Source organism: Pogona vitticeps, chromosome 4 (genome assembly GCF_051106095.1).
Source record: "Pogona vitticeps strain Pit_001003342236 chromosome 4, PviZW2.1, whole genome shotgun sequence".
Taxonomy (NCBI): Eukaryota; Metazoa; Chordata; class Lepidosauria; order Squamata; family Agamidae; genus Pogona; species Pogona vitticeps.
The window spans coordinates 239434450-239448190 of record NC_135786.1 but is presented as its reverse complement, the minus strand read 5'-3'; the positions used below and the strand labels follow the sequence as shown (position 1 = coordinate 239448190).

The window sequence follows — 13741 nt, the reverse complement described above, 5'->3', positions numbered from 1 at the left end:
GCCCAAGACCCCCCATGCATCCCTTCGCCTGCCCTTGGAAGCCACGCCAGCCAGCCACTGCCACGGACCCCCCCCCATTCTGTGGGTCTTCCTCCCTGCCCCCTTCCTCTCTCCCCGTTCTTCCCTCCTTTCCCCAAGGGCTGGGCACAACCCAAGAGGTGTATTCTCTCCCCTAGCCAGAGACCTTGGCGGGTGCCCCTTTGTGAATGCACTAGGAACTCAAGCATTTCATTTTTGCCCCAGTGGCCCCTGCTGCCAACGGCTCATGGCTGGCGCCTTGGAGCAGAGGGAACAAGGTGGCCACCCTGCACCCAACCAGCCTGGCCTCCCAGCGGACAGCCTCAGTGGGCACCTCTCCCAGGTCTGCTGCCCATCCGAAAGAGAGAGAGAGAGAGAGAGAGAGAGAGAGAGAGAGAGAGAGATGCAGGTCTTTCCCATGGGGTGGGAGAGGGGGCAGAAGGGCTGTACGCGCCGACCCTCATTCACACGCCTCGGGCAGGCCAACCTGACCCAGCCCAGTTCCTTGTTCAAGCAGCCCATTCGCTTAGGATCTGCTTCCCGCTCTGCTGACAACTGACGGGCCCCTTGCGCCACCTTGTCTGCGGATCTCACCTTTTGCCGAGCCTCCTCGAGGGCAGCTTCGTAACACTCGGCAAAGCTGCGCACCTGTCCGCGCAGGTGGCTGTAGTCGGCCTTCATGCCCCTGAGGAGAGGCTGGAGGGTGTCCAGACGCTGCTGTACACCTGGGGGAGCAGAGAGAGGGTTGGAGAGAAGAGAGCAGAGAGGGACAGGAAGAACCTCTGGCCTCCTGTGCGTTCCAGTCGGGACCCTCCGCGGGGCCCCCTCCTCGGAACACAGCACGGCACACCGATCTCACACCAACCCCTGTAACGTCCGGGAGGACCCCCCCCCTCAAGGCCCTTTGGGGCAGGCCAGTGAGGGTGGACGTCTGTTGTCCCCCCTCCCCTCTTTCAGACGACAGCTCCCGAAATCCTGTGGCTGCAGCCGTGGGGGGGGATTCTGGGAGTTGTAGTTGAAAAACCACATCTGGGAGCATGGACCCTGGATTCCACACGCCCCTTCCTAGTCACAGCCAGGACAGGTGAGGATAGCTGCACACAAGAGGACTGATTTCCTCCCCTGGGCCCCCTTTTCCGGAGGGCCACGTTCTTGCGGTTCACGGGACCTCCAACCAAACCCTACTCCAGGTACCTGCCAGCTGTTTCTGCAAACGCTGGAGGTGTTGTTCGGAGCACTGAGAGGCCTCGCGGACCGCCTCTTCCTTCTGAGCCTCCAGCTGACGGATCTTGCAAAGCAGCTGCTGGCGGAGTCCAGCGATCTCGGACTCGTAATCGGAGATCTGCCAGGGGAGAGGTTTCACTTCAGGATAGGAATGGGCAAGGGTGGCATTCAACGTTGCCTCGTATGCACAACATCCTGGTTCCGTCTAGACCACCGCTGCTGGCAGCTCAGGCTGGCAGCCTCTCTGCACAATCTAAAGCCAAATCGTTTCCCTGGAGGACGTCCCTCTCATTCCCAACCAGGCCTGACCCTGCTTAGCTCCTGAAATCAGACAAGATCAAGTACGTTTCAGTCACCCCGTGGTGTTTGTATGTGTGTATAGGATGTCAAGATGGGAAATTTTGTGTGCATAGAGTGCTAAAATAACAAAGAGGGATATAGATCACATAGGCCTGGAAATGAAAATGCTTTTAAAACTGAGTCTTGAGCAATAGTTTACTATATTCATTGCAAAATAATTAGCTAGTTCTCCAGCCAACAAGATCACAGTACCATAACAAGGCCCCTGGAGAAAAGATTGTTTATAGTTTTAAGGAGAAAGCAAAACAACTGAAAAAATTATAATATAGGGAAATAAGACAGACACACACAGGAATTCAACGTATCACAACAATACTCCATGCTACTCCATTTTTTTGATTCATATATGATTTCATTTCTGCCTAGAACTTACGTTTCGTTGTTGGGTTATTTCTGACTTGCAAGTTTCCACAGTTGTATTACTTTGGATGGCAAGTTACACTTAAGCAGCTGTACCTACAGTTTTTCCATAGCTGTAAGACAGCTATGGGTCTTTTCAAACTTTGAAGTACTGTACAGTGGGGTCTTGACTTAAGAACGGCTCGAGTTAAGAACATTTTGACTTAAGAACCACTCTCATAGGAAAATATTGACTTGACTTACATACTTAGATTTGAGTTAAGAACTGAAAAAAAACCACGTGGGAGGCAGGGAAAGTGCAAAAAGTGAACTTTCAGTGAACGGTTGGCCAGTGAAAAGGGTGCCTGTCTGCTTCCTCACTCCTCCCAGCGTTTAGAGAGTGGACTGGGAGACAGTCTTCGGACTGCCTGGTACTGTCCTGCCTGGACTGTATTTTCCCTGCCTTCCCTGAACCTTTCTTGACCTAAGGAAAAAAGAAACAAAATATCCCCCTCTAGTGGTCGAAGGCAGAATAGCAGCTTCCCATTAGTTTCTATGGACGGAAAAGAGCAGATACGGATCAAATGGTTTTCAATGCATTCCTATGGGAAATGCAGATTTGACCTGAGAACTTTTTGACTTGAGAACCGCCTTCCAATACGGATTAAGTTCTCAAGTCAAGACCCCACTGTACTTTTGAGCCTATGAAACATATGTAGATAAATAAAGCTTGTAGTAATAGACAAGCCGGCATGGCCTGGAATCCTTGCAATAGCAAAAAGACTTACATTTTGATACTCAGATGAATGCTGATATGATTGGAAATCATTGGCTGGCATCCTTCTGCAATTGACCCTCAACTGGGATGAATGCCAGCTGCGATGAACAGAGGCGTCTGGTTTTTCCCAGGGAGGTCTATAAAGTTCTTTAGAGCCCTTAGGGAGAGGTTCAGGTTTCAGACTCCCTGACCCAGGGTTGTCTACTACACGGGTGACCAGCCCTACACGGCTCTCTAGGGCTTGAAGGAAAGAAACTTTCCCAGCCCTCCATGGAGACGTTGAGGAGAGAACCTTTGGTCCTTTGGCATGCCAAGGTGGTGCTCGGCCCCCAAATTGCAGCCCCACCCTGCCGCAACCACTGAAGCTTTCAGCTGGGGCCCCGAGGCATCCTTTTGGCTGAAGCCACACCGCTGGGTAGTCTGCCGGGTGAAGCCATCTCTTCCCCAGCTCCAGGGCAACCATATAGCTTCAGTTCCTCTTAGACGAGCACTCACACCCTGCCTGCCATGGAATGGGCTGACTTCTGCCCTGGGTGGGGGTGGGGGTGGGGGACTGCTCCGTTCCCTCTAAACCTGGTGACCTGGCCTCAGGTCTTTCCAAAGCCCTTCTCCCCCCCCTTGGCCCCCTCCCTCCCTCCCTCCCTCCCTCCCGTGTGCTGCCTCCAAGGCAAAGTGTCCTCTGCTTATCAGTCTCTTCCGCCTCTAGAACGGGTGGCTTAAGCCCCTTGAGAAACAGGACGGCTTTCTTTCCCTTCCCCTCCTCTTCGGCTCCATCTCAGCTCCCGCTCACCCTTCCCCCCACGCCGGAAACACAGACCGAGAGAGTCATTTTGCCCCCATCGCTAAATACCCTCTCTCCCGTCCACCTTTTTTTTTCTTCTGTGCTTCTGAGAGAGCTTCCTGGCTGCTCTAGAACCCTTCGCCAAAGGATCCCCTGCCCTTCTCAACATCTTCATCTCCTTCTTCCTTGAAGCCCTGTGGCCCAAAGCAGAAGGCAAGGCTCCAGATGTTGTCCAGGAGGTCATTTCGGACTCCGGATCTGGCACCCAACCGAACATCCCACCCCCCCAAGGGGAAATGGCCCTGAGGAAAATGATGTGGCTCTTCAGACCCCTGCCGCTGAAATCCCACATTCTTATGCTCAGCTAGATTGCTCCTTATCAGAATCTTGTTGTGTAAAATGAAACCAAATTATCTACCAGCCGTTGCTTCTGTCCATTTCTAGCCTTTCTCTCTCTCTCCTGCAGTAACTTGTACCAGCTCAATGTGTTTTAATGTGTTAGACTTCAGGCGCATGGTCCGTTAGACACTGTATGGGCACCCCTCTGCCTAGCCAGCTGCCCTTCATAAGCCTCCGAGAAAGAGAAAGCTGTTTAACACCTCAGTAACTGCCAATATGTTACCTGTTTCGTCCCCATTTTGCACTTCTTTTGAGACTGAATCTTAGGCTGACGTCTCTAGCCCTCATGCACCCTGAGATAATGGTCTTTCCAGTGTGCAGGATGGGGGCTTATTGCTTCCAGAGTCTTGAACCTCAATCCGCAGTTCCTTGAAAGAACCCTCGGCTTCAACCTTCAGCCTTATGGAGCCAGCGGCTCCGCAGCCACGCAGCACTCCCTCGAACCCAGGCCCGACCTACCTTGAGCCTCAGGCCAGCTGCGATCTCCTCGGAGCTGTGCAGCCGCTCCGTCAGCTGCCGGCACTGCTCCGCCTGGCCCGTGAGTTGTTCCACCAGCATCCGGTTCTGCTCCTCGGCGTCGGCCACAGCCTGCAGGGTGCGCGGGGAATCCACCTCCACGGTCTTGGTGATGTACTGGGAGGAAGGGAATCCGGATCACAGAAACCCTGCCAGCCGTGAGCATCCATCCCGGACGGACAGCTGGGCAGTGTCACCTGCAGAAGCCGCCTTCCGTTCCCCAGGCTCACCTTTTCGAGGGCCCACGGAAGACCGCGGGGAAGGGACCCGTGGGAAGGGACCGTGGGGAATTCTGAAAAAGCCCCTCCACCCAACCGAGGGGCCCGACTGGGGCAAGACAAGCTTCGGAAAGGAAGACACGGGAGGGGAGGGGCAGTTTGGCCGGTCGGCTGAGCCTGGTGGAGGGGGGGGATGGACCGCTTTCCAAAACCGCCAGGTGGGCTCTGCTCAACCTCCGGGGGGCCAGAAAGAGACCCACGGCCGCACTCACCTGCACCTCGGGGGCCTGGTCTTTCTGGGCCTCCAGGGAGAGCCGGAGCCCCCGCAGGTCCTCCTCCAAGCGGCGTGCCTCCTCCTCCTTGCGCCACCGCAGCCGGTCCATCTGGCCCTCCAGCCCCATCAGCTCCTCCACCTTCTGCTGCAGGCTGGCCTCCAGGCGCTCCACCTTGGCACGCAGGTCGGAGTTCTCCTGGTGTGACAGGGCCAGGCGGTTCCTCTTTGTGACTCCCTTCCCCACACCATCTTGCACAAGCACAAAGCTCAGAGCGGGAACCTCCACCTGGATCTGTGGGTCTGACATCCCCTACCAGGCAGGCCCACCCCCCCAGCCCATGGAGCCTCCACTCCCTTAAGACCCACCTCCTCAGAAAGAGAAGGGGGGGGCCAAGCGCTCAAAGATCGTCCAGGACTCAGACAGATCCCCAGTCACTGCAGGACGACAGAAACCGGTCCAGGGCCCCGTAACAGGATCCAGAGCGCCAGCACCAAGTGCCAGCCCGCCAGGTCCTTTCCAAAACGGGGCAGGCACAGCAGAGAGAGAGAGAGAGAGGACTGCCTCTTGAAAGACCACCTCCGGAGCCCTTCGTCAGCCGCATTCACCTGTAATGTGCTTCTATCGCAGCTTTTCGTTATTAACACCTCGAGCCCAACCCTCCCGAATCGGAGAAGCAGGGAATGGAGGGCTTGTCAGGAAGGGACCTCAAGAGCCCCCCTCCCCGCCCTCAACCTGGCCATCCTGGGAAATCCACCTGTAAAGCATCCGTGGCCACTGGCCCCCCAAAACCTTTGTTTAAAAACCTCCAACATAGCCCCCACCCCACCGCTGCCCCTTCCCCAGAGCCTTTGCCATCTCTGGGCACCTCTGACCGACAGGATTGCCTCCTGAAGCTTCATCAGAACCAGCCCACCGCCTTTTTTATTTATTTTGGACAGGGGAAGCGCCTACACTCAGAAACGTACAAAAGCAGAATTGTCCCACTTTCCCCATTATATTCTTTCTTTTTTTCCTGTATGCATTTAGTGAGGTCCATCCTCCCCTGGAAAGACCTGCTTTCCCTCCAATACGCTTTCCATGCTTCTCTTTCCATACAGAGAAACATCCTTATCCTTTTTTTAACCTCAACTTGCAGGATTTCTGAAACTCCAGTGCCAAAAAGATGTTTTCCTGCCTCACCTTGACCAGCAGGGGTGGTGGAGGGGCGGGGATGGTGGCCAGCTGCTGCAGGAGCCCCCGGGTGATGGTCAGGCTCTGCTTCAGCCCCTCGTTCTCCACCGTCAGGTTGTGGATGCGCTTCTCGGAGTCGGTCACGCCCTGCGAGGAATGGCGCCCGTGTTCATGGCACAAGCCCCTCCCCGGACCCTTAATAAAGGGGAAGTTTTGTGGCACCCCCAGGATGCCGGGGGGGATGGGCAGGCAGAAGCCAGGTCTGGATCCGTCCATCTTTGGCCAGTGACCACACCACCCACCCCACACGCCTCCCTCTCCCAGCTCATGAGCACCGCCAGGCACCCTTTCCCACCGGGTCCTCCTCGGAGGTCATGGCGGAGAGCCCAGCCTGGTGCAGAGGGCGCCTCTCCTCACACAGACAGTGTGCACACCACCCCCCGCTCACCGTGCCCAGCCGAAGCCGCTCCAGTTCTTCTTCCCGCTCTTGGATCTGCTCCTTCAGGCCTTGGATCTGCCGGGAAAGGAAGAGTCCAAAGCCTCTTTCGGGGCTGGTCCGCCAGAGACGGGCGCCAGCGGGTCAGGAGGATGGCAAACTAAAATCAGGTGTGTGTGGGGGGGTCCCTCCGGGTGGATCTCCCATCATTCTGCCCCCTTTCAGGCGTGTCCCAGGCAAGCACCCCATGGGCCAAGCAAACAAAAAGATTAAACTGCAGTACTGCAGTTAAGACTCTGCTCGTAAGCTCAGGTAGCCGGCTCAAGGTGGACTCAGCTCCCCAGCCTTGTCAGTAAAAGGAGTGCCCAGCTTATTGGGGGGGCCAATGTGTCATCTGCAGAATTAACTTGTAAACCAGCTTGCTAGTGGTGGGGCCAAGATCAACCCACCTTACTTTGCTGAACTCCATCTCCAATCATGCCTTCCGACTCGCTATGCTGGCAAGGGCCAATGGGGGGGGCTGTTGTCCAGCCCCCTCACCAAGGCTGCCCTTCACCCACCTCGGCTCTGCACCATCCCGACAAAGCAAGGAGGCAGCCTTCGTCGAGACTCAATGAAGCGGCCACGAGGCCTTTTGCTGCAACCAGTCAAGGGAGCTGCTTTCTGGCTGGAAACGACAAACTCAGCTCTCGGCTCTCACCTGACGCTGGAAGCTGCCCGCCAGCCGCTGTTTCTCCCTCTCCTGCTCGTCTGCCCGCTGGCGCAGGCCAGCCACCTCCTCTGCCAGTCGACTTCTCTCCCCCTGGAGGGCGCTGAGGGACTCCACCAGCTGGTGCACCCCCGCCGGTGCTGCCACCGGGGAGGGCAGGCAGGCAGAGGGCAGCTTCGTCCCTGGCAGGCGCGGAGTCGGCATGTCACCGGGATCTAAGCGTGGCCACGGCCAGAGAAAGGAAGAAGCCTTCAATCAGTGGCCGGGAAAGGGAGGACGACAAACTTTTCCAAGCGGTGGTGGAGAGCCGTGGGAGCGATCTGGCTCGGGCGGGCACAGGGCACCGTATGACCCTCGGTCCAAAGCCAGAGGATGGTCCCAGTCCTTGGCATCTCCCAAAGCATCTGTTGGATCCCTTCCTGGCTCTACCTACCACCACGCAGACTCCGTTTTGCAGGGTGACCTTCCCACAGCCCTGCTTGGTTATCGCAGGACACGCCAGGAAGGACCACGCAGGGTTGTGTGGCATGTTTTTCGCTCCCTGGCCTGAGGAAGAACAAACGCCTAGGGCTGTCCTCCACCTTTGATACCTGGCAAGCCAAGGGACGTGGCCTTGAAAGGCTTTCCACAGAAGTCAGTCTGAACAGAGGACATTGGCGCACAATCTTTCTCTGGCGAACAGAGGCCCCTCCAGAATGGCAGCCTGGAAGAATTCATTCCCGGCTCTGACACCTGAGATGGAACCCGGGGCTGTCAGGTCTGGGCATCTTGACACTTGAACACCCTTCTAAGAGTCCTATTGAGCTTAATGGACCACTTGGGGTGCGGGGGGGCAGGGCGGGGGACAGAAGCCTATGTTCATCACAGCTGGCCTTGATGCCAAAAAGAGTTGCCCCCAGTTTGGCCGAGAGGAATATTTTGCATCCTGCAAAATTCTGAATGTTCTTTCACTTCCTGGCCCCATGCGAGACAGATACACGGAATGTCCTGGAAAACCTCAACTCCCTCCAGTTTTCATTGAACAAGGACATGCAAGCAGATACATAAGGAACAAGGCCTTTCAGCAAAAAAAGCTGAACAAACATGTTACAGATCTTTGGAGGCAAGGCAGAACGACAGGACGGGAAAACACAGGACAGCAATGTTGTCTGCAGGGGTTACAAAACCTCTGGCCAGAATCCAATCATTTCCCTCTGCCGGTGTAACACAACTAGCCTAAATCCCACGGGCGAACTGCCGCTGGGTAAGACGTTGACGTAGGCATCGCCCGTTGCCGAGCAAGGCCCACAGTTTAAGGGGCCACCGCTAAGCCCTGTGCTCGCGTCTGAACCTGGGGTGACCGGCCTGTGAAAGGTGAGCCGGTCGTGCTCTGGCAGTGTGAAAATCCAGCAGGATGTGGAAGGAGGAAGGGGCTCGACCTAGATGACCAGGCAAAGCCTCAACTGGGAAATGGCCTGGAAAAAACCCACCTATGGCCTGGCCTGGGTGGCCTGAAACTTCACAACCTGAAACTTCACAACGTTCCTCCTTTAGAAGGAATCCAAGCCAGGCGCTTGCAAACCTGACCTTGCCCCCTCTTCCTTGGACCAGGAATTCTGTCTTGAGCGGGCAGCCTGCCTCTCCACCCACGGAGGAGCTCCTCCGGCGTCCTTGCCCTGCCCCATCTTCCAGTTGCACGTGATCTCTTTGGGCAGCGGTGTGGATATGCTCGGGCAGCTCCCCAGCTGCAAAATGGCCATGGCCCGTCCTGCCTGCCTGCCGTCCGCCCTCCCAAAGATTTTGGGCTGCCGCGGCCACGTTCTGTCCCTGTCGGTGACATGGATCCGTGCCCCACTTGAGAAAACCTCCGGGAGGGAAGGGAGGAGGGCTGGGGCTGAGCAGGAACACAGACGTCCCCCTCCCCATGCCTCCCCAGCCAGCAGGCTCACCTGCCTGCATCTTCTCCAGGAGTGCCTGCTGCTCCAAGATGATGCCGTCCAGGCTCCCGATGAGGAGGACCTGGTCCCTCAGCCGCTGCCGGCAGGCCCTCTTGAGTCCCCGCAGCTGCTTCCGCCGGCGGCTCTCCTCCTTCTCCAGGCGGGAGCGGTAAGCGCTGGCCGTCCCCTGCAGCTGCTGCATCTGGCTGTAATGCTCCAGGAAGGAGAGGAGGTGGGACACCACCGAGAGGAGGGGGGACTCCGGAGGCTGGCGGTGCCCGCCGGGTGGGGGTGGGGGTGGGAGGAGGGGGTGGGTCAGGGCCCAGGGAAGAAGAAGTGGGGGGGGGCAGACTGAGGTTAGCCACACGCCTGGCAGAAGGGACCCCGGAGCAGGGGCAAGGGGTGACGGAAGGGACCCTTTGGCAAGCTGTGCCCCCTGGGATTGGGGTCATGCCAAACTGGCCCTCTTCCGGAAAGGATGGCTCAACCAGTCCGTTCAATCATGCCTCCCCAGTCTCGGGGCACCTTCGCCAGCTGGCTGGCAAAAGGGTGACAAACGAGGGATCCTGCCTTTTCGGCTCGGCCCCCAGAACGCGACGTCAGCCAAGGGGTGCCAGCCTCCTCCCCTCCTCATGTTTGGGAAGAGGACGAAGCCCCGATGGTTGAAGGCTGGCTTTTAGGGCTTGGAGAAGCCACCCTGCCGGTCGAGGGATCTGACTCCCCAACCCCCCCTTTTCCACCGGGTCTCCCCACAAGCCAGTATCCGGGCAAAGTGATCAGCCCCGTGTGAGATGGTGAGCTTCACGCCCTATCGAGTGGGGCCTGGATCCGTCTGCCTCTGTGGCAGGCCTCACGAGACGTCCTGCTAACTGCAGGGGATAATGGGGAGGCCAATTGGCTCATTCATGGGGTTGCCCTCCGCCAGAAGCAACCCGACAGCCCGCACCGCCAGGTATCCTGCCAAGGAAATGTGCCACTGGTGGGGAGTGAGAAAGAGAGGAACCCCAGAGAGGAACCAGCAGGTAGACGAATGTGGGACCCTTGGAGGGGGGTCCTCCCCCGTTGCCCACCCACCTGTACACCTATGTACCTGCCCCCCCCAGAGGTGTTACCTTTTCACTGGGTGATTCTTTCCCCTCGGGCTGCATCTTTGCCACGGCTTCTTGCTTGAGGGCTCGGAACTCAGTGAGGGGAGTGGGGGCGTCCCCCCAGGCCTGGCCTTCCTCATCCTCATCCTCTCCCTCGGTGGAGCTGCCCCCATCACTGTCGGAGCTGCCTACCCGTGCAGAAACACGGCGGATCAGAACCCCCACTATCCTGGGGGGGCATTTCTGATCTCAGCTGGAACCTGCCTTTGGGCGGGGGAGGGGGCACACAGTGAAGAAAGAGCCTCCCTTTGCCCCCCAACCTTCCCCCCAGACATCCGGGCAAAGGGGCTAACAGGACGGACCTCTAGTGAGCAAGACTGAGCCAAGGGCTTGGGCAGGCTAATTCTGGGGGGCACAAGACCCCTTACTGGCTGGGGGATTCTGGAAGCCACCGTCCATAAAGCGAGTGTGCCGAGCGCAGGAAGTGGCTGTCCCTAATTCTACAAGGCAAAACCTTGGGTGAGGGAACCACCGCTGGGGATGGGTGGCTTCAAGACTGGCTTCGGGGCATGTCAAGGGTTCTAGGCTCCCGGGGTGGAGAGAAGACCAAGGTGATCAGGGTGACTTACTCTCTAGCTCTTCCGTCAGCTCCTTCCAGAGGTCCTGGTGCAGCTGCTTCTGGGTCCTCTTCGGGGGCTCCTCAGGAAAAACACGGTGGCCCTGTGCGCAGCAAGAGCCACTCGTTGTCCACAGAAGGGCAACAGAGAACATTGGTTTGCGCAGTCTTGTTTATCACAGTTGTAATGCATGAATGACAAATCGCATGCTCCCAGACCAGCTCCTCCTTCTGGCCACCCTTCCTAGGGTATTCTACATATCAGATCCTTAGAAGCGGCTTCTCGGTCAACTCCTCCTTCCGATAGCGCCCTGGGACCATCGGGGAGTTTGCACAAGGCCACAGAGCTGCCAGGGGCCCATAACTCCCATCGGTCACACATATATCCCCCTTGGATGTTCTCAGCTGCCCCCCACCCACCCACCCCCTTCCTGGGAGGCACAGCAGTGACGTCAAGTCCTTCCTGACCCCCAACTGAGGGACTGCCGCGGAATACAGATGCAAAATTAGAAATTATTTTCTGTTTCCATAGGGGGTGGGAGTGCAAAGTAGTAGTGAAATTTTTGGAAAACAGGAATTGGGAGGGGGAGAGAATTAACATGTAACAATAGAAGTTTCCCCATACACTACATTATTGTTCATTTTTGAAGGAGAACGGTTTGATTGGGCAAAAGAAGAGTTAACTCTAAGTCTGGTAACGGCTGCTAAACTAATGATTGCAAGAAATTGGAAACCAAAGTCGACTGTATATACCAATCAATGGTATGGTATAATGAAGCTTGGGAAACAGCAGTTAATGATAAGTTGACAGAGGATATAAAATTTAACAATCCCTTTTTAAACAAAGGAGAACAAAAGAGAGTAAGTTTGTTGGAAATATGACAAGACTTTTTGAACTGTGTGTTAATGAAAGTCGAAGGCTGTTTACCTAAACATGAGATAATGTTATTCTGGAAGGATTTGGGGGCATCATAGATTAGGCATCCTTCAGTCTTGAGAGACTATGGTAATGTGCTCTGAACAGAGGACTTGGAACAGCATCTAGTGTGGCTGAGAATTCGAGAGGGACCATCCCTTCTACCTTGAAGACAAATACAATCTGTCCCCTGTCCAGCTCCCTGGTTTTGCTGCTTTCGGGACTGCCTCTTGGCCTCGGCCTGCTGAACGAGGGTCCCTTCAAATTGGGAGAGGCCGTGATGCAACACCTGCCTCCAGGCTGAACGCTCAGAGGTCAAGGTTTCCCTTAGGTCCATTCCTAAGACTTTCAGATCCCGCTTGCAGATCTTGTATCGCAGCTGTGGTCTCCCTCTGGAGTGATTTCCCTGCACTCATTCTCCATCCAGGAGATGTTTTGGAATCTGACCGTCAGCCATTCTCACAACATGCTCAAGCCAACGTAGACGTTGCGGTTTCAGTAATGTATACATGCTAAACATTTCAGCTCGTTCTAGGTCTACTCTGTTTGGAGGGGCATCATAACAACCACAGGAAATATGTTTGTATCTCCTAGTGGTGGGTGAGCTAATATTTTTTAAGTTTGCTTTACATTTTAAGATAGGTGCCTGTAAAATGTTTTTGCCTTCTTTGGTATTGAGTTGTATGTTGTAGTTATTTTTAAAAAATATATTTTAAAAACCCATTTTTCTTTTTTAAAAAAGACATTCTTTTAAAGATTTTGAACAGAATCATCACCAGGGGGAGGAAGGGAGCCAGGTGAGCAGTGCACCTGCGGGAGAGACAGCTGCCCAGGTGCTGCTCACCTGGATAAGGAGCACCTTCTTGTCCTATCCCATTGTGAAAGAGAGCTGCACCCTCCAGGGCCCGGCTAGTCTCCTCTTACAGGCTTTTTTTACAGAACACCTGGGTGGGGTGGGGGGCCACCAATGAGGTAGGAGAACAATCTTCTCTACTGCAAGGAAGAGATTTCCAAGAGAAGGGAGCAACAGGGGAGGTGGGTCGAAGCCACCCGTTAGCAGATGGCATGGGAAAAGAAAAAAAGAAAAAAAACACAGGGGGAGACAGTGGCGGGAGACCTCTCAGGAACAGCAGGAGAGAGGCTGGCCTCTGAAATATGCATCAAGACTTCTGTTTCCGACAGGACTGGGATTCAAATATGGACTTTTCTGATGACGGGGGGGGGGGGGCAATTTAATGGACTGTACAGATTAAGCCAGAGGGTTCCTGTGAGGCTCCCTGGGGTCTGTCGTTCCCCCCCCCCCCGGCTGCAGCACCCTGCAGAGTCCTCCCCTCTCCTCCTGCAGACTGTGTCCGGGAGCACCGCACTCTCGGCTGCAGCTGCTGGCTGCGGGAGACGCGGCTGCAGCCGAGAGCCACCAATAGCTCTTCTGCGCAGAAGAGAGTCGGTGCAGCAAGCAGCTGTGTGGCACGAAAAGGGCCTCTTGGCAAGGGGACGAAGGACAAACTCTGCCACCCTGGAAGACTCTGGCGCTTTGCCCTGATGGCACAATTAGAGGAGAGAGAGAAACAGCAACTCTCCCTGAACAGCTTTGGGACCCTTTGTCACAGGTTCTTTGAAGTTCCAGAAACGGTGTGCGCATGCGCACGCACACACACACACACCAATCTGTGGCAACGCTGCAGAAGAGATGCCCATCGGAGGTGGAAGCCCAGCCTCCGTGCAGCACTGGGGAAAGAGCCGGCCGATCCAGTCGGAGGGGCAGCTTGCAGATCATACTCAGCAGCCGGTTGCTCCGAGCAGTCCTACGTCTAGGCAGTGCCCGGTGCAAAACACCAAGAAGCCCCCCCCCCCCGTCACCATCACACACACCCCGAGGCCTGAGCCAGATCAGGTCTGTTTGCAAGAGGGTCATAGCAGGGATTCCAAGGGCAGCCACTCCGAGGAACCGATCCTAGAGGTCAGACACGTCTCGTGACCAT

At 56.0% G+C, this 13741-nt stretch overlaps 2 protein-coding genes across 4 annotated transcripts in view; one reads left to right on the top strand and one right to left on the bottom strand.

Annotated features, from left to right (window-relative positions):
- The window catches only part of KIFC2 (kinesin family member C2), a 32394-nt gene that overhangs the window by 12701 nt on the left and 5952 nt on the right, over positions 1 to 13741 (bottom strand). The window contains exons 2-11 of one of the 3 annotated variants that reach the window (XM_072999617.2): positions 10857 to 10947; positions 10252 to 10415; positions 9152 to 9345; positions 7215 to 7438; positions 6527 to 6592; positions 6088 to 6225; positions 4906 to 5103; positions 4359 to 4532; positions 1213 to 1360; positions 613 to 743 (exon numbers count right to left, since the gene is read on the bottom strand). In XM_072999617.2, coding sequence (XP_072855718.2) covers positions 613 to 743; positions 1213 to 1360; positions 4359 to 4532; positions 4906 to 5103; positions 6088 to 6225; positions 6527 to 6592; positions 7215 to 7438; positions 9152 to 9345; positions 10252 to 10400 — 1422 coding nt within the window. In that variant the 5' untranslated portion in view covers positions 10401 to 10415; positions 10857 to 10947. Of the gene's footprint in view, positions 1 to 612; positions 744 to 1212; positions 1361 to 4358; positions 4533 to 4905; positions 5104 to 6087; positions 6226 to 6526; positions 6593 to 7214; positions 7439 to 9151; positions 9408 to 10251; positions 10416 to 10856; positions 13577 to 13741 lie in introns of those variants that run through there. The other 2 variants (XM_078392087.1, XM_072999616.2) reach the window with 2 other exon arrangements.
- The window catches only part of LOC144588734 (uncharacterized), a 110663-nt gene continuing 108431 nt past the window's right edge, over positions 11510 to 13741 (top strand). The window contains exon 1 of the mRNA XM_078392086.1: positions 11510 to 11521. The gene's annotated coding sequence lies outside the window, so the exon portion shown is untranslated. The remainder of the gene's footprint in view (positions 11522 to 13741) is intronic.